This window comes from Panthera onca, chromosome D2 (genome assembly GCF_046562875.1).
Source record: "Panthera onca isolate mPanOnc1 chromosome D2, mPanOnc1 haplotype 2, whole genome shotgun sequence".
Taxonomy (NCBI): domain Eukaryota; kingdom Metazoa; phylum Chordata; class Mammalia; order Carnivora; family Felidae; genus Panthera; species Panthera onca.
In genome coordinates, this window is record NC_138349.1 from 85,490,140 (window position 1) to 85,511,693 (window position 21,554).

Consider the following 21,554-nt stretch of genomic DNA (forward strand, 5'->3'; position numbering starts at 1 on the left):
TCTCTCTCTCTCTCCCTAAGCCCCTCACCCATGTACTCTCTAAAAATAAACTTTAAAGAAAATTTAAAAAAAACAACAGCGACTTTAGTTTAAAATAGTTACAATTGGATCTCCATTTTGGTAGTTACTATGAACAAGGTATTCCTGTTTAAATCCATTATGCTTATTGCTTATGTATAAAAAATTTCTTTAAAAAATATTGACCTTGGCCCCAGCAAACTTAGGAAACTCATTTTTAACTGCAATCGTTTGTACGTAAATACTGTTGGTTTTACATATATTCACCATTAGTGACTAATGAGAGGTTTTTATGTAATTTTCTATATAATGTGGGGAATTTCTATATTGTTTCTGTTGTTTTTATTAATTTTAAGCTCAATTGTACCATGATTAGAAAATGGACTCTGTGTAATTTCAGCCATTTGGAATATGTTGACACTTCCTTTATAGCTTAGTGTTTGGTAAGTTCTTAAGTGTTCCACGTCCTTGAAAGGGATGAATTCTACAGTTGTCAGATTCAGTGTCCCTTCCATAAAAATCCACCAGGTCAAATTTGCTAATTTCATTATTCAAATCCTCCACCTGTTTTGTCCTACCTATTTTATCCCTTATTTGTCAGTCAATAAAAGAGGTTTTATATTGTCTATTGCTTCCATAAAAAGTTGTTATACATTTAGTGCCTTAAATTATTTTTACATAAATTATTTTGTATACCTTAGTTATCTCATAGTTCGATTGGTCAGAAGTCAGACAGTCTCACCAAACTAAAACCAAGTATCCCCAGGGCTGGATTCCTTTGAATTCACTTCCAAGCTCATTCAGGTTATTGGCTGGACTGAGTTATTTTTGCCAGTGTAGGCAGGAGGGACCTGATTCCCTGCTAGCTCTTAGTGTGTCGTGTGTCTCTGTCCGTAGAATGTATATCCAGCTCATGGATCCATTCATCCTCAAAGCCAGCGATGGTGGGTTGACTGTTTCTCACTCTTTATTCATTTTGATCTCCCTCCCTTCTTCGTATTTCTTGCTTTCTCTGTCCTGGACTCTCAGACTCCAGCCAGAGAAAGTTCTATTCTTTTCAGTGCTCACATGACTAGACTGGACTCTGCAGGATAATCCGGGATAATCCCTCGATTAACTTCCATAACCTTAATCATATCTGCAAAGTTCTTTTGCCAGGGATTAGGACATGGTCATCTTGGGGCACTATCATCCTACCTCCCACAGGTTTTAAAATATCACTCTAGGATCATGGATTTTTCCATTTTACCTTTAATTCTTTCAACACTTTATTATTTCTGAGGTCATGTTATTAAGTGCAATTGAATACATAATTATTCTAACTTTCTGGCAATTTGAATCTTTATCATGAGGGAAAGTTCCTTTTATTCTCTACCAATGTCTTTTCCCACAAAGTCCATTTTGTCTGGTAATAGTATAGCTACAACACCTATTACATAAACTACATGGTGTATCTACTTCAATTTTCTATATTTTAGATTTCTGAATCCTTATATTTAACTGGGTTTCGTGTCAACTGCCTTCATTTGGCTTTATTTTTGAATTTAGTTTGAAAACTCTTTTCATTTTGAGCATTTTCTCCTTTACTTTTGATGCAATCTTTGAACAGGATCATTTAAATCTACTCTTACTGTATATATTTTATCCTGTCCATTCTGTACTCCTTTTCAATTGCCCCTTTGCCTTACTTTGATTAATACGCATACTCTTCATTATTTTACTCATTTTCTAGGCAATAAAGACCTTAAAATACATTTGTCAGTCCTGGTTTATAACTGAAGTGTTCTATAAGTCATATATATATATATATATATATATATATATATATATATATAATTTTATCTATTTGATATATATATATATATCACTTCAAAAGAAAGCATTATTGGGGCACCTGGGTGGCTCAGTCGGTTGAGCGTCCGACTTCAGCTCAGGTCATGATCTCACGGTTCGTGAGTTTGAGCCCCGCGTCAGGCTCTGGGCTGATGGCTCAGAGCCTGGAGCCTGCTTCCGATTCTGTGTCTCCCTCTCTCTCTGTCCCTCCCCCACTCATGCTCTGTCTCTGTCTCAAAAATAAATAAACATTAAAAAAAATAAAAAAAAAAGAAAGCACTATTATTTTACTCAGTGAATATTTAGATTTAGTCATATATACTCAAGTTTTCATCTTTATTTTTCCTTATTAGTTCTTTGATGACTTCAAGTATATATATATATATATTTACTCAATTATTCAGTTTCATTTTGTTTACTTATTTGTTCATTTGCTTGTTTATTTAGATTTTCTAATTCTTCTAGTTATATCTTAAAGGGAATAACTGGGCCTGACTACCTAGTCTATCTCAATCAGAAGCAGAAGATGTCAGTGTTTTGTGTGACTGGAAATAATGAAGATTATGTGACTTCAAACCTCCCCGAATAACCGTGCAGAACTATCTCTGTGCAGTAAAGCTTCCCAAGTAACCGCACGGTGCTATCTCTGTACCCAGGTGACAAGAACTACAAGGCAATGTTGTAGAAACCTGCTGAAGTCGTTTAAACAACAGGAATGAGGGAAGAAATGTAAATTTTGTATTTTTTTGTGTTGTCCCTTAATTGCACAGACAATTTATGTTTAGATATTTTCATAAGAGAGAAAAGGAATTTTATATAAAATATACAAAAAATATAAATTTTATATAAAAAGCAATTTTATTTTTGTCAACAAATTTCATAAATTAGCTATTCATATTATATATTTTTTAAAAAAAAATTTAAGGTTTATTTATTATTGAGAGACAGAGAGAGACAGAGCATGAGCATGGGAGGGGCACAGAGAGGGGGAGACACAGAATCCAAAGCAGGCTCCAGGCTCTGAGCTGTCAGCATAGAGCCCAGCACGGGGCTCAAACTCACAAACCACAAGATCATCACCTGAGCCGAAGTCGGACGCTCAACCGACTGAGCCACCCAGGAGCCCCAAAGTACATCTTTTGATCACAAAACTATGTGGCTATAATGGCAGGATGGTACCTTGTGGACAGTGGCTGCTGGTGTCAGTGGTAGAAAGTGCAGCCGGCCCTTGCACAACATCAGTCTGAACCTCATGGGTCCACTGACCTGCAGATTTTTTCCAGTCCAGTACTGCAAACACATTGCATCTTCCTCATAATTTTTTATTAATATTTTCCTTTCTCTAACTTACTTTACTGGACGAATACAACATAGAACACATGTAACACATACAATGTGTGTTAATTGACTGTTTATATAATTAGTAGGCTTCTAGTCAACAGGAGGCTACTAGTAGTTAAGTTTTTGGAGTATCAAAAGTTATGGATTTTTGACTGCATGGGGTTGGGCGGTGGGGGAGTCTGGTGCCCCTAAGCCCTGCATTGTTCAGTCAGCTGCATTCCTTTGCACGAACACAGTCTTTTAATGCTATTCCAGCACAAGCTTGTTTTTTAGGGTTTCCCAATGGAACATGGTATTGTAAGGTGTCTGTGTTTGAGAGAGAGAGAGAGAGAGAGAGAGAGAGAGAGACCGAGACCTGCTTTTCAACCTTATGAGCGCCAAATCCAAGACACTCGACTATGGACGAATTACCTAAGTTCTCTAAACTGAATTTCTTTTCTGTAAAATGTATTATTGGAAGGGTCAAACAGTATCACATTTACAGGTCTGCGATAATGTAAGTGCTCAATAAATATCACCTGTCCACTATTATTATTATTCGCCATTTTCATTTACCAGTTATGATCTTTGGATAAAAACAGAGTTCACAATATGATTATGGGTAAAAAACAAAATTGTTTTTTTGATCCCATGGGCTGCGTAAAGTGTATGGAGGACAGTCTCCTTCTTGGCCTTCTTAAATCTCATAAATTTAAGAGGAGAAACATTTGAGTTCAACTGTCCACCTTAGCCTGAATCTTTGCAGTTGGGGGAGCGGGTATAAAGACTAGGCAAACTTATGGAGCCGATGTTTACCTCAAAATTTGATGCACAGACTTAGGTCAGGACACCTAGCATTCAGTCTCTCCCCTCATGAATCCTGAAGCTGACACCCGGTTTGTGTATTCTGGTAGGTCTGTTGGGTTAGAAAAAGTTCCACTCCAATTCTCCTGGCAAGGATTTCCCTGGAGCCTAAGACTTCATCGCCAGTTCCAGCAACTACTTATTCCAGGAAGTGGAGTTTAGAATGGCAGGTGGAAGTAAGCAATTGCCAGTCTTAGCGTCCTTCAGTGTGGGGACTTACTGGTCCATTTTATAAAACTATTTTACCGATTATTATATATCGCGAATGTAAATTTAATACAATATTTGGTGTGTGGGACTATCTTATAAACACACTAAAGTGTCTTCTACTCTTAAACTCACTACTGACCTGTGCCCCTTTCCCTTCCAGCCAGCATCTTGAAATGCATTTCATAGCCACTAACCCTCTGTCCTTATTTTCAATGCACTTCAATGCACTGCTTAATTTAACACCGTCTGATTTGTACTGTTACTAATTTACCCAAGTAGGACTTGGATTTGTAAATTCAGTGCACTTTCCTTTGGGGACAATGCCCCTTTATTCTCTTGCTACCTCTCTGGTCTGTTTTTCAGCTGAATCGCCTTTCTTTGGCTTGTCTCCTTACTTTGCAAACTACCTTGGGCTAGTGGTCACTAGCCCTCACTAGTGTATGGATCCCTGTGAAATGTGATAAAAGCTGTAATTTCTCTTCCTGAAAATTGCATATGCACAAATATAGCTACTGTTTGGCATTTGTTTTGTTTTTTCTTAATACCCACCACCCACGCAGGTTTCCTTAAGGCACACGCGTGGCTGCCTGCCATCTCTATGGATGGTGACGAGGCTCCCCTGTCTAAATGTTTGTTCTAACCCTACATAAAAGGAACCCACCCACTCATGGGGATTCATGGGAACTCATGGCTTTGGAAACCACTCCCTGTGATCCTTATTGGCTGCAAATAAAGTTTATTTTTGTGTGGTCAATCACCTGGTACAGCTTCTGACTCCCCAGGACACCAAACGGTCACACAACTACTCAGGTCTGTTCACAGCACACAACAGTATATGATGAATGGGCATGGTTGCATTGTAATACAACTTTACTTATGGACACCGAAACTGCATGGTCCATTCAGAAGCACACAGTGGTAGGGCAAATGTTACCTGTAAACTGTAGTTTACCTAAAAATACGAATCTCAAAAGGCCGTCAGGGTATCATTAACAGTGATAAGAAACAATGAAGCAGATCTTTCAATTTAAAGTCACCACTTTAACAGAATATTTTATATTAAATGCCAGTCTTAAGAATTTGTACATATTATAGGCAAAACATTACCTCATTATGAACACTTCAGAAATCATCAGATTTTAAAAATCACCCATAGTTCTAGAACTCTAACTCAATCCCTATTGTCCCAACATAAGGCAATTTTACCACACAGATAACTTATATTTTAAAAGTAATATGTGCAGAAAAGATGTCAGTTTTAAATTTATTAAAAATGGGATCCCTACTCCTAAGGTATTTAGTGGAACAGAAACACGGTAAAACAAATATTTTCTGTATCTGTTTAAGCAAATTATTTAAGAAACCATAAGAGACTCAGTAGTAAAAAATGTTTTAAGGAATGAATATAGGATTAAATCTTTACAATAAATATGGAAAGAATATAATAAAGAGAATACATTTTATTTATTAATGTCACTGTTAGAATCAAATACTTCAGTTATTGATATTTGAATCTAAGTGAATAATCTAACTAAATGAAATGAAATGATAAAATAGTAAAGCATAATTAATCTCAACAACACAGACTAGTGAAGTATGAAGAAAGACACATTTTCTAGAAAGCACAGGTGACATCAGAACTGAGTCCTTTCCCTTCTGAAGCTGTAAGATTACAATTAGTCTCAGTGTAAGTAAAAGGATAGAAAATATCACTGCAATAAAGTGCCCTACATAATACAATGGAATCACGCACATCTTTTCATCTATTATGAATTACAAAACATTTTGCAGTAAGTACATTTTCAAAGGAAAGTAAAAGAAAATTCAAGCTATCTAACTGGAAAGCTGCAGAGCCATCTGAACTTAAGGTTACAGGCTTAAAATAACAAAATTTAAATTCCTTCTCTCCCTCCCTCTCCCTTTTTCTACCTACCCTCCTTCCTTTCAAGAGACTGTAAACCATCTATCTATGCAAGAGATATGCAAGGAAACATTCCTCCAGAAACTGCCAACAAATTATGTCTAATAAAACATATCATGTCAGAGCAGCAAAGTACATTTAAGATGATATGTAAGGTGATGGAAAGAACAAATTAATATTGATTTAAAAAGTGCACCATCTGTGAAGAGATCATTAAAGATCACGACAAATATAATCTCTATATAATTTGGAGATTAATTCTTCGTGGCTCAAATGACTGCCTTGACTTGCCCTTCTTTGCTTTTAATGTCAAAAGAAATTTTTGAGGGTGCAATGCATATGTTATTAAAGAGATCACGCCAGAAAATATTTATCTTCAAAAATCGCTTAAGGACGATCAGCAACAATTAGACTGTGCAATCTCTTCTTCAAACCCACTAGACTAATTACTTAGTGATATTATGATTGTCCAAAATTAACTGAGTCTCCAATTACTCAGAGAGAGAAAAATACTTGCAACATCTGATGTCCTGCTCACAAACAAGGAATTATAAACTTGTAACAGTCCTTGCTTGGTATTTAGATACAGACATTAATATTTTAGTAAATTCTTGACACACATAGAAGAATATGTTTACAAAGAGTAAAAAAAGACTGACATTTAATGCATCTTTTAAGGTACTGTTTGTGATTATAATATTATAATACCATAAGTATAATCCCTGATATTTATTTTTAAAATCAGTTACATGAGAGTGGTGATAATTTCGCACATAGGATGTCTATTAATAACTAGGGAAGAAATGATTGGACCAAGGACTTGGGTTTTACTCCCAAGGTTGTGACCAGTTCACCGTGTAACACAGCCAATTCTTGCTACAGACGTCTGTTCTCACGGCAAATGAGAGTGAGTCATCGGGACTTTAATTCTGGAAACTTCATTCATGAATCTGTGATAATGACTTTACACCTGTCTTTCGGATTTTAATGAAGTGTAAAATATTTTGACATCAACAATCTATTAAACTGTGAACGATTTTTAATTTTTTTGAGAAACATTTAGATCCTCCTAGTCTTAAATGCATTAACTGTATGTCTCGTACTAAAAGGAGAAATCACATGGAAAATGTCTTGCAATCTGGCGCACAGTAAAATCTATTCAGTGCAATGTAATTTAACTTAATTTCACAGGCAGTGTTGTAGTTGAAGGAGACTATGAGAGATTTATATGACATAAATGAGTGAACATATATACACACGTACATACATATGTAATATATGTACATATAACTGCACAGTGTGTGTGTGTGTGTATCCAAGCAAATTATACTGAGAACTGTAGAAGATCCACTCAAATAAATGAAGGATGAAAAAAAATAGCTAAATTTCATTTTTTTCCTTGTGATTATGTTTTGCGTTTTAAAGAAAATTTTGTTTTTTTCCAAGAAAACACATATAAACAGGGGAACGTGGCCATCAACTACACATGGCCTCAGAATCCAACCACAGAAGGTATGGCAAAAGTATCGCAGAGGTGGGACTGCCTCAGCAGACTTTAGGGAAATGAGTGAGAAGAACCACAAATGGCAGCTTTGCAAGGAAACCCGGGCTTCTCCAAATAACATTTAAGATAAAAGGTTTAACTTATTGGGGCGCCTGGGTGACTCAGTTTGTTAAGGGTCCAACTCTTGGTTTCGGCTCAGATCATGATCTCATGGTTGTGAGATTGAGCCCCACCTCGGGCTCTGTGCTTACAGCGTGGAGCCTGCTTGGGATTCTCTCTCTCTCCCTCTCTCTCTCTGCCCCTCCCCCACTCACATGGTCTCTGTGTCTCTCAAACATAAATAAACTTAAAAATATTTTTTAAAAAGAGAAAGGTTTAACTTTTCTGTAAATTTTTATCACTCCAACCAACGTTTATCCAGATGCTGTAGAAGTTTAGAGTTATGGAGACAGGGGCGCCTGGGTGTCTCAGTCGGTTGAACGACCAACTTCAGCTCAGGTCATGATTTCACAGTCTGTGAGTTTGAGCCCCGCGTCAGGCTCTGTGCTGACAGCTCAGAGCCTGGAGCCTGCTTTGGATTCTGTGTCTCCCTCTCTCTCTGCCCCTTCCCCGCTCATGCTCTGTCTCTCTCTGTCTCAGAAATAAACATTAAAAAAAAATTAGAGTTAGGGAGACAGCACAGGGGTGTACTGGAGTGATCAGGGATGACTATGGAAATAGGAAATGGGTAATAGGTCTTGAGTTAAACTTTAAAAGATGGATAAAAATTGGAGGATCCTGTTATAAGTACAATGAACGGTGTAGGCAAAGCCCCGGAAAAAGAAAAGTTTGTGAGTTGCGCAGAAATTAACCTGGATGGCGATGCATTCACAACCTAATGCTAAGAATACGCAGAAAATAGGTCAGATTACAGAATGTCTTGAAAGTCAGCCGGTGGAGACACATGACCTTTGTTCAGAAAATGAGAGATTTTACACAATTTCTGAATAGGGGAATAATAAGATTAAAATAGTACTTGAAAAGGTTATTTTTTCAGCAAGGCGCTGAGCAGGTTGGAGGGGTGTGGAAGCAGGCAAATCACACAAGGCACTCTGAAATGCAAGCTGAACATTGCAAATTTCTTCACAAAAAATGAAGCAAAGCCGCAGCTCCAGGAACAGTGAAATATGGTGCATGAGTGGATTTTGCGATTAGATCTGCTGAGATAATCCATCTGATACACAGTTTATTCACAAATGAAGGCAGCACTCAAAGCAAAATCTCAGTCAAAGAGTGTACTTCAGATGCTAAAATAATTGATCATGTAAAACAGTTAATTACACTAATTAACATTTGTTTGTTTTAGCAAGCACCAGTTAAATAAGAGTAAAATGTTAACACCGACTGACCAGCAAAATTGTCCTGTTAACCTTAAAAGGGCAGTTCAGGGCTTTTTTCTTTTTTACTAATTCCACCTACAAAGTCTCACATTATAAGACACATAATTTCCTCAATTTTTTATGAATACAACAATATTGAGATAATTAAGATACATTTTAAATAATTTCAAAAAACAAGCACGTAGAGGTTAAAGGCCCACTGCTGTGCTTAACGCCCAAATTACACATTTCCTCCTATAAAGTAGGTACATAGCTTTTGAGGTTAAAACAAAATCTGGGAAGTAAAAATAATCTGCTAGTATATGGACTATTAAAAATGTGGTTCAGGGGCGCCTGGATGGTTCAGTCGGTTAAGCGTCTGACTCCGGCTCAGGTCATGATCTCATGGTCTGTGATTTCGAGCCTCACATTAGGCTCTGTGCTGACAGGTCAGAGCCTGGAGCCAGCTTTGGATTCTGTGTCCCTCTCTCTCTGTCCCTCCCCTGCTCATACTCTCTCTCTCAAAAATAAATAAACATTAAAATTATTTTTTTTATTTTATTTTATTTTTTTAACGTTCATTTATTTTTGAGACAGAAAGAGACAGAGCATGAACGGGGGAGGGGCAGAGAGAGAGGGAGACACAGAATCGGAAGCAGGCTCCAGGCTCTGAGCCGTCAGCCCAGAGCCCGACGCGGGGCTCGAACTCACGGACCGTGAGATCGTGACCTGAGCTGAAGTCGGACGCTTAACCGACTGAGCCATCCAGGCGCCCCTAAAATTATTTTTTTTAAATATGGTTCATTTTTTTTATGTGTCTAAAGCATCTATAATAGATGATATTAGATATTTTAGAAATATTTTCATAGTGGAGTAACAAAAAATTAACAGAGTAACCATCACTTTTTAAAAAAACATAAAAGGGCTTCTTGGCCCATGGATTTTGGCTCAAAGGGAAAACAAAAGAAAAAAAACAACCAAAAATCATGTTGTAATAAAAGCAGTAATACTTAAAATTTTTAAAAATTACTTAATCAGCATAAGAATTGAGCAGTTATTTATATTTAAATATTTGAATATGCCAGAACTTTTAAAATTAAGGAAATAACTTTAAATTAAAAGAATCTTGAAAAGATATTTTCTTCCACTATTTAATTCCTGCTCCCACCTTAGAGAAAATGGAAAACAAATAATCCAACAAGTTATAATGATAATAAATATCTCCTGTTAACCCTTAGTAAGCATATATGTGGATTCTGGCATTAAATTGTCCACGATGATCAAAAATACCAATGTTTCAGTCATTATTACACACAAATCAAAATTTTTTTGCAGCAAAATGAATCCCTGAAATCTTACTAGAAAGTCACCCAGATCTTATTTCCTCCGAAGCACTATTCTGTAAAATGTTTTTTTGTTTGTTTTCAATTTCTGAACAGTTAAGCCTGCTGTAAGCATCACTGGAAAGCATCCACAGTACACAGCGACCTACGCGCAGAGGACACTGACCTCATTCACCGTGGCGTAGTAGCTGTCGTGCTTGAACGTGGGAGAGTTGTCGTTGCGGTCCCTCACCACGATGCGAACCTCATGGTAGATGACGGTGCCCACCTTCTTGTTGACACACTGCACCTGCACCACGATCGAGTGTATGTTCACCGGGGGCTGCAACGCAGAAATTGCATCCTTTTTTATTTTTTTTTATTTATTTTTTTTAATTTTTTTTTCAATATATGAAATTTATTGTCAAATTGGCTTCCATACAACACCCAGTGCTCGTCCCAAAAGGTGCCCTCCTCAATGCCCATCACCCACCATCCCCTCCCTTCCACCCCCCATCAACCCTCAGTTTGTTCTCAGTTTTTAAGAGTCTCTTATGCTTTGGCTCTCTCCCACTCTAACCTCTTTTTTTTTTTTCTTCCCCTCCCCCATGGGTTTCTATTAAGTTTCTCAGGATCCACATAAGAGTGAAACCATATGGTATCTGTCTTTCTCTGTATGGCTTATTTCACTTAGCATCACACTCTCCAGTTCCATCCACGTTGCTACAAAAGGCCATATTTCATTCTTTCTCATTGCCACGTAGTAGTACATTGTGTATATAAACCACAATTTCTTTATCCATTCATCAGTTGATGGACATTTAGGCTCTTTCCACAATTTGGCTATTGTTGAGAGTGCTGCTATAAACATTGGGGTACAAGTGCCCCTAATTGCATCCTTTTTTAAGAAAAGCCGTTGAAACTGAAGCATCTCATGATGGCCAAAGCACATTTGTTTCATAACAAAATTTTAATGTTTATGTTTGTGAGAGAGACTAAGAGAAAGGGAGGTGCAAAGAGAGTAGCTGGGGTGGTGGGGGTGGGGTGGCACAGAGGATCCAAAGCAGGCTCCAGACTCTGAGCTGTAAAGCACAGAGCCTGTCCTGGGGCTGGAACTCACATGTGAGATCATGACATGAGCTGAAGTCTGACGCTTAACCGACTGAGCCACCCAGGTGCCCCTGTTTCATAAAACTTTCTATGCTTCTTCATTTTACAATGAAGATAATTTATGAAAATTGATCCATTTTGCCCTGTTTAAGGACAAGAGAGGACAACCATGATTATTTTGCTTCTCCATTTTGTGTCTCAAAGTACAGGACCTCGGGATGCATGTTCAGCATGGGAGGACGAGTGGAGAGCACAGTCACAAGACAGAGGGGGTAAAACGAATTCTGTCCAAAAGTTAAAATATCATTCATTACATGAGCTTGTGATTTATAAAAACAATGTGTTCATGATAAAATCCTCGGGCAAAAGGCGTTGTGTAACATTTGTGCTCATTTACACTTTTGCTAAAATATTATGTGTTCATATCTGATAAAAATTAAAATATAATCAAAAGAAGAGAATCCATTCATAATCCACCAACCATATTTACTCATTCTATACATTTAAGTGTTTATTTTGCTAATCTTTCTCTCTCCAAATACAAATATACTCCTGTTATACACACACACACACACACACACACACACACACACACACACGAATAGCATCCCAAATTTGTAAATACAGATTGACTACAGTAATTAGGTATCTACTGTGATGCTATATTATATGATTTCATATAGTTGATAGCATAATTGTCTTAGTAGAAACTTACAACAAGATGCTCTATGTTGTCCACTTTTCCCATTATAAACCATACTTCAATAAATATTCTACGCATAAATATGTGCCAACTTGCCCCTATTTTTAATGATAAATTCCTGAAGGGGAAAAGTGTCATCCAAAGGGCACTTATTACTCAGGTCACATGGCCAAGACCTTTCAGAACTGGGGCGCAGACCTACATCTGTTTGACCCTCGAGTCAAAGCGTTTAACACTACAAAATATTTCTTTGTGCTTTTCAAGCCTTTTTTGAGCTTACGAAGCTGTCACACAAAATACATCATTTTATCAGAATGACATATTCTGACACGTCGTCTTCCAGCCTGCTCTCCCCTTTCAACTTCTCCCCGCACTACTTATTTTCCGTACTACGTTTCTCACCCACCACTTGGCATATGACATATTTTATACGTTTAGTTCTGTTGGTCCCCCTTCACTGCACTGGCAGCTCCATAAAGCCTGGTGTGGCGTTTTGTCATGACTGAAGCTCTCTGCCCAGTAACCAGTACTGTGCCTGGAGTAGATAATGGTGTGGACTCCCCACGTCAGACTACGTGACTTCCGGCCAGTAACAGAGACCTACTAGCCGCACACTCCGTACAAAACCTCTCAGTGCTTTGATTGCTCATTTCTAAAAACAGAGATAAAATTAAAGACCGATAGGATAGGATCATTCTGAGTATCATATGAGGTTACCCTGCCCTAGGCACAGCTAGCAGATGTAAATTTTTTTTAAATGTTTTATTTATTTTTGAGACAGAGAAAGAGAGAGACAGAGCATGAGCGAGCGAGGGGCAGAGAGAGGGAGACAAAGAATCTGAAACAGGCCCAGGCTCTGAGCTGTCAGCACAGAGCCCGATGCAGGGCTCAAACCCATGAACCATGAGATCATGACCTGAGTCGAAGCTGGATGCTTAACCAACTGAGCCACCCAGGTGCCCCAATTATCTTTTTAATTATAAAAAAAAGCTAAATACCCAAGAAAGCAAAAAACATGGAATTCTTAAAATATAAACTATAATTTTGGATTATGAAGTAAATTATTAAATATTTGGATTGAAACCAATTTAAAGTTATAGCATCACTTACTGGAAGTGAGCATAGGTTCAAAAAATGTCACATGCCACATTTAAAAAATTTTTTTTTAACATTTATTTATTTTTGAGACAGAGAGAGACAGAGCATGAATGGGGGAGGGTCAGAGAGAGGGGGAGACACAGAATCTGAAACAGGCTCCAGGCTCTGACCTGTCAGCACAGAGCCCAATGTGGGGCTCAAACTCATGGACTGTGATATCATGACCTGAGCTGAAGTCGGGCACTTAACTGACTGAGACACCCAGGCACCCCACATGCCACATTTCTAAGTGAGAAGAATACTGTAGAAACCGTATCTAAACTGAAGCAAACATTATTTAATCTTGAGATATTTTTACATTCAGTGTAAAAGGAAAAAAAGCATTTTAATCTGTTTGTACCAGACTGAATAAATGTACCCAGAAAGAATCAATTGAAGAATCATTAACATACGCAGGGAGGTTATCTGGTGAGTGCCATATAACTCAGTGTTCTGATATATACCTCATTCCACTTTTAATTACTGACATAAATGAAGACATTAAGGTCATGTGTAAAAAAATCTGTGAATGCCACAAAGCTCCGAAGGATATAGCATACATTTAATGACAAAAGACAACATTCGAAATCATTTTAGTAAGACAGAATAATAGGTTACACAATGATATATTTTTATAATAATAAATTGAAATCACCTTATTGGTATTAACCAAGTATAATAAATGGCTACACACATTAATGCAAAAATATCATTGTGAAATCTCGATGAGCGAGAGATGAGTTTTCGCATCAATGCTGTCAACGGACAATGGAGCCTTGGTACAAACTTCATATTCGTTAGTAATATCAGATGCAGAGATGGCCAGGCTCTAGTTAGCACTATTTTATGGGCAAATAGGATGTAAAGTCTGAACACCTTGAGAACGTGTGATACAATCTGAGGATATTTAATCTAAAACACTCAAGATGCACCCCACATCTAAATGGTTGTTTTGAAAAGATATATAAGCTTATTCACTGTAGTCTCAGAGAGAAGAAATAACAACAATGAATAAAAAAATACCACAAAGCATTTCTTTTCAATATAAGTAGAGGTTTTGTATTAATGCAAGGCAGTGCAGAATAGAAGGGACCATCTGACAAGCAAGACATCATTGAAAATAAGGAACCTCGAGGCAAAAAGATCACTTAAAAAGATTAGGTCTCTCCCTTTTTACTATCAGTTTTAAAGTGTTTTCTTCAATAGATTTTTGAGCCAAGTCCTGTGTATTTCAATTGTAAAGTAAAAACAACAATAGCAGCAAAAGAGGAAAAGCCACAAAGACAACCAAAGGAAACCAAATACTTGTACTGTGTTTGTACTTGGCATCTCTCGGAAGACATCTGGGCGAATTACGTTCTTCTAAAGTTATTTATCTTCTGAATATTACAAAAGAGCCCTACAAACCCATTTCCTCTCAGCTTCTAATGCTGTAGTGAGTGCTAGCACTGGACAGAGAGGTCACAATCTCTGCAGGTAGGGAATCAAATGCACTGTGCACTGAGCCCCTACTTGGTCCCGTGAAGTGCCCATAAATTAGATGTAACCAGGTCACTCGGAACTCTTGTCACTCTCAACTCTAGCTCCCTTGCAACTGTGAGCAGCATGGATAGACCTTAGCTTGCAATAAATTCCAACCATAATGGATCGTGCTGAAGGCCAGAATTCCCTGCGGCTCATATATAACACACGTTGTAATCTTGCCTTGGAATAGATTCTATTCTGCCGCATAAGAAGGTCATAAATATAGCAAGTGCAGCTCTACAAGTCAGTGAGAGTTTGGGGACCACAAAAGGCTTAGGAATCTGTTAGGGAAATTTTGGTTTATCTTTCACAACTGTTCAACCAATTTTACCTTCCCTAATTCTCTTCAATTGCTTCATAACGAAGAAAAAAAAAACCTGTGTAGAAATTGTTTTGGGCTAATTATTCAAAACAACTACCATTCGTATTATACCTAGACATGCCAACTATTCTCCCAGTTTGAAAATGAATGTTTAACATGATACCTGAGGGCATAGTTGCACATTTTTATACATTAGTGTATATCGAGTATAAGTTTTGATACGCATAAATAAGGTTTGGGAATGATACATACCAACAGTTGATGGAGGTTAGCTTTGAAGAGTAAGGTTGAGGGTAGAAAGTAAGAAGGGAAAAATTACCAACAAATATGTATGAATTTTGTGATTTGAAAAAGACAAAAATTTAAAATTTTATTATGAGGTGTTCAGACAATAACTTAGGATTTAACATGCAAAGTCATTTTTGTAAGAAATTTATTGATGTGAACATTGTTGATTGTAGCAAACATCTTACATCCAAGGGGAATTGAGTTTTCTCCAGAAACCATGTTATTTGGAGGGCTCACTGATTTAATAAGAAAACATGTTTTTAGCAAACCTGTATAAAAGAATTGATTTTATTTCTCCTAAAGCAAAGGCCAACCTCAATCCTCACAGGAATGAATGGATTTTGTCATGCTTTTTCTTCCTATGTACTCACTACTTTCAGAAAGTGAAAAATCTTCATTATTTCACAAATAACTATAAGACAGTGAAAGGAAATAAGACACAGTATGTTTTTGAATTATTTTTAAATAATGAAAAGACTTAAAGGAAATGGCTGGCTGGAGTTATGAGTTTCCCCTCACAAATTAAACTTCCATAATCATAATAAATGGTATATTGACATAAGTTGACTAAGGAAGAAATTACCAATTTGAAACTATAATTAGGTATAATGTAATATTAAGATAATTTTTTTAAATTTTTTAAATGTTTATTTATTTTTGACAGAGAGAGAGAGAAACAGAGCATGAGTGGGAGAGGAGAAGAGAGAGAGGGAGACACAGAATCTGAAGCAGGCTCCAGACTCTGAGCTGTCAGCACAGAGCCTGACACAGGGCTTGAACTCACAGACCGCAAGACCATGACCTGAGCCGAAGTTGGACGCTCAACCGACTGAGCCACTCAGGCGCCCCGATAAATTTTTTATAATCGACTATTAAGGGCATTCAGTTTATTGACTTGTATTTATTAAATTCAAAGTTCAATGTGAGTTAGGATTAATATGATGTGAGGTAAGCAAATCCCATAAAATTGATGTGAGATGAACTTAAATACAATGCAAGTCAAAGAGTTTTGAAGACTTTAGAGTTTAGAGCAAGAAATTTCGTAACAGTGTAACATTAAGAACTCTGATATGTAGGGGGTGCCTGGGTGGCTCAGTTGGTTAAGCGCCTGACTCTTGATTTTGGCTCAGGTCACGATCTCATAGTTCATGAGATTGATCCCTGCTTTGGGCTCTGTGCTGAGCAGGGAACCTAGTTGGAAATTTCTCTCTCTGCTCCTGCCCCACTTGTTCGTTCGTTCTCTCTCTCTCTCTCCCAATTAAAAAACATACAATAAAATTTTTTAAAAGGAATATTTTACGTAGGGAGTGGCATGTAAGGCGTGTCTTGGTAGTAGATAACATTCAACTGATGGCCAAGGCTAAAGGTAGATTCTAATCACAGAGATAAAAGAATATCAGGGAAGGCATAATAGCAATGAAAAGTCATCTGTTGACAAGGTCAGAACTGTGTTTGAATGTAAAACAGGTTGAGTCTTGACATATGCTGAGAGGACTATTAGGAGACTGTCCCAAAGTCCAAGTGCGAGCCATCAGGACGACTCCGTGGAAGTGAAAGCGGGCAGCTTGGTAGTCACGGGGACATTGGCTCGGGCACAGGCGTGAGAGTCCATGCCCTCTGTACAGCTGTGAACTTAGAGTCTGAAAGAGGAGAAGGTAAGATGTTGGGGATTTCCACAAACACGATTTCTCTCTGGTCAAGCTATGAAAGTTTTTCCAGAGTTGTGAGATAAGTATAATAAGACCATGCGGCAATCCTATTTTTCTTTCTATTACTGTTTAGTCATTGATGTCATTATGACAATTATGCCCAACAGTGACCAGGTAATATTGGCCAAGTGAGACCATCATTTTGACTGTGATGCTCCTTCATTACTGAGACCTAATTTTCATGCCAGACAACATGTTTTGGTTATTTTATCATTCGTGACTCTTCATTTTACACCTTCTCCTTCTCTGTCTCTCTTTTTCATGAAGAAAATCGAGGTAACTTTAGTAAACTGAAATAAAAATAGGGAATAAAAAATAATGACCATGAGGGAAAGACCTATGGACAAAGCTTAAAAATTGTCAAAAGTCATATACAATGTCATATACAAGTTTTCTAATTAAATGCAAACATTGGAGGCTGGAGAAGTTTTAAAGATTATTTTTATCCTTGGAAATTTTTGTAGGGATCATTTGTTTATTAGCTTATTTTTTTCAGCATTCAATCTTAAAAATGTGCATCTATTCCTATTAAATTCTCTTTTAGTTCTAGGTGGCCATAACTGCCCGAATGTTTCCATTAAGAGATAGTTTATGGCCTCATTGAACAAAGCACAGAAGACATGTTTTAGAATTCCTTCTCTGGAACACACACTTCCCCCTCACTACCGCAGAAGGAACAGGTGGAAGAAGGGTGTACCGTGTGGCCGCGCCTGGCTCCCCCAGCTGTAACTGAGTCACGCCTGTGAGGATTTAGATGCTCTCTCTCATCAATTAGATAAAACACAGTAACTGTGGTCATTTTCCATTAAAAGTGTACAGGGCCTGGTGCAACAGAGCGGACGCTGGTAAGAGAAAAAGCCACATACAACCAAAGAAATGGGGTGAGAGAATTAGAAATACACAGAGGACTCTGAACTGTAGGAAGAAGGAAACACAGCACATACACAAAGAAATGTACAGATCATGTGGTCCAAGAACAAATAGTTTCCTCTGTCCCTGGCAAATTTACAATATTCAATACAATACAAAAAAGAATCAAATTATTTCTCATTTCTGTGATGTTGATATTCCTTTTTTTTTTTCTTTTTAGTAGGTTTCATGCCCAACAACAAACCCGAAGCAGGGCTTGAACCCACATCCCTGACATCAAGACCTGAGTTGAGTCGGGCACCTAACTAAGCCACCCAGGTGCACCTATGATGTTGATATTCTTAATATTTTTCACCAATCAACTTCAGCTAATTTGAAGGCATTTTTGTGCCTTCCTTATAAGACAAAGAATTTTGAATAAAATAAGAATATTCCTATGCAAGTGTTTGTATGTTCTGGCCCTCCCAAATTCACATGTGGCAATACTAATGATCAATGTGATGGTATTAGGAGGTGGGGTCTTTGGCTCACTTGAAAGTATGTCTCGGGGCACCTGGGTGGCTCAGTCGGTTGAGCGGCCGACTTCAGCTCAGGTCACGATCTTGTGGTCCATGGGTTCGAGCCCCACGTCGGGCTCTGTGCTGACAGCCTGGAGCCTGTTTCGGATTCTGTGTCTCCCTCTCTCTGACCCTCCCCCGTTCATGCTCTGTCTCTGTCTCAAAAATAAATAAACGTTAAAAAAAATTAAAAAAAAAAAAAAGAAAAAAAGAAAGTATGTCTCAATGCAGAATTTATTCAACTTTAGGCATAATTTAACAATGGTAAACACACCTTTATTATGCTACTCATAAAATATATTTTAGGGAGGGGGTGAAGGTAAAAGACAAAAATTCTAATACTTGGTGAGTTTCATCATCTACTTCTTATTCCCCCTTTAACAACATGAATCAGGTGACTAGGTGATGAGATTAACACCCTTCTAACAGAGGCCTAAGACAGAGTCCTTGTCCTTTTCCACAATGTAAGAATAAAAGAAGTCTGCAACCTGGAGAGGACCTGTGCCTGACTGTGCTGGCACCTGGTTTCACACATTCAGCCTCTGGAACTGTGAGAAAGAAGTTTCTGCTGTTTACAAGGCACCCAGCCTTTGGCATTTTTTACAGCAGCCCAGATGGGCTAAGACACTTGGACAAGCATCATTGTATTTGAAAAGCTCCATGGAAAAAAATCCCACTAATAAAAAATTTCCAGAGCAACTTTCCCCTAAGAAACACTAAAATGAATTCCACCCTAGTGACCATAATATGGAGCTTTGGCATTGTTAGCAGGGTCAACCCCTGATTGTGGGCTCTGTTTTGCTATTCAGAGCATCCCTACATTTTTTGTGATGATTCATTATACTCACGAAATAAACAACACAAAGACTTTTGGCAACAATCTAAGTAACTGCACATCAGGAAACTAATCAGATGCAGGATAAGCTGTATTATATCAGAAAAAAGAAAAAAAGACTTCAAAACACAGACTGTAATAAGAGACAGAGAAAGACATTAATAATGATAATGAGGTCAGTCCAACACGAGGATATGACATTTGTAAACATTTATGCACACAACATAAGAGCACCTAAATTTATAAAGTAAATATTAACAGACATAAAGGGAAAAATAGACAGCAATACAATAATGGTAGGGGACTTTAATGCCCCACTTACATCAATGCATAGATCATTCAGACAGAGAATCATTAAGGAAACTTAATCGGCCTTGAACGACCCATTAGACCAGATGGACTTAGACACATACAGAATCTTCTATTCAAGAGCAACTGAATATACTTCTTCTCAAGTGCACAGGAAACTTTCTCCAAGATAGATCACACGGTAAGCCATAAAATGAGCATTAATAAATATAGGAATATTGAAACTGTATCGTGTCCTTTCCAACCACAATGGTATAAAACTAGAAATCAATTATAAGAAGAAAACTAGAAAATTCATATACAGTGGAGATTAAACTACATGCAACTGAAAACCCAGTGGACCAAAGAAAAAAAATGAAAAGAGAAATAAAAAAAATACCTTGAGACAATTGAAAGTAGAAATACAATGTACCAAAACTGACGAGATACAGCAAAAGCAGTGCTAAAAGTGAAGTTCATAAACGCCTACATCAAAAGATAAGAAAAATCTCAAATAAATAATCTCACTTTACATCTAAATGAACTAGAAAAAAAAGAGCAAATGAAATCCAAAGTTAGTAGAAGAGAGAAAATAACAAATTTCAGATTGGAAATAAATGAAATACAGACTAAAAGACAACAGAAAAGAACAACCAAACTAACAGCTTTCTTCGAAAAGAGTAACAAAATTGAGCCACTTTGAGCTGCACTCACCAATGGGGGAAAAAAAAACAAAAACAAAAAAGAGGATTCAAATAAACACAATTAGGAACAAGAGAAAATTCTGAAAGCAGCTAGGGATAAACATGCTCTAACATATAAAGGGAGACCGATAAGACTCGTGACAGATCTCTCTTTTGAAACTTGGCAGGCCAGAAAGGATTGGCAGGACATCTTCAATGTGATGAGCAGAAAAAATATGCAGCTGAGAATCCTTTATCCAGCAAGTCTGTCATTTACAATAGAAGGAGAGATAAAGGTCTTCCCAAACAAACAGAAACTGAAGGAATTCATCACCACTAAACCAGCCCTACAAGAGATCCTAAGGGGGATCCTGTGAGACAAAGTACCAGAGACATTGCTACAAGCATGAAACCTACAGATATCACAATGACTCTAAACCCATATCTTTCTATAACACTGAATGTAAATGGACTAAATGCTCCAACCAAAAGACATAAGGTATCAGAATGGATAAAAAAAACAAGACCCATCTATTTGCTGTCTACAAGAGACTCATTTTAGACCTGAGGACACCTATAGATTGAAAGTGAGGGGATGAAGAACTATTTATCATGCTACTGGAAGTCATAAGAAAGCTGGAGTAGCCATACTTTTATCAGACAAACTAGACTTTAAATTAAAGGCTGTAACAAGAGATGAAGAAGGGCATTATATAATAATTACAGGGTCTATCCATCAGGAAAAGCTAACAATTATAAATGTCTATGCGCTGAATATGGGAGTCCCCAAATATATACAACAATTACTCACAAACATAAGCAACCTTATTGATAAGAACGTGGTAATTGCAGGGGACTTTAACACCCCACTTACAGAAATGGATAGATCATCTAGACACACGGTCAATAAAGAAACAAGGGTCCTGAATGATACATTGGATCAGATGGACTTGACAGATCTATTTAGAACTTTGCATCCCAAAGCAACAGAATATACTTTCTCCTCGACTGCACATGGAACATTCTCCAAGATAGATCATATATTGGGTCACAAAACAGCCCTTCATAAGTATACAAGAATTGAGATCATACCATGCATACTTTCAGACCACAATGCTATGAAGCTTGAAATCAACCACAGGAAAAAGTCTGGAAAACCTCCAAAGGCATGGAGGTTA

General features: G+C 37.5%; 1 protein-coding gene across 6 annotated transcripts in view; it reads right to left on the minus strand.

The window, feature by feature from the left end:
- The window catches only part of PCDH15 (protocadherin related 15), a 1,703,323-nt gene that overhangs the window by 487,380 nt on the left and 1,194,389 nt on the right, over positions 1–21,554 (minus strand). For all 6 annotated transcript variants that reach the window (XM_078434112.2, XM_078434113.2, XM_078434110.2 and 3 more), the window contains one exon: positions 10,538–10,693. In XM_078434112.2, coding sequence (XP_078290238.2) covers positions 10,538–10,693 — 156 coding nt within the window. The remainder of the gene's footprint in view (positions 1–10,537; positions 10,694–21,554) is intronic.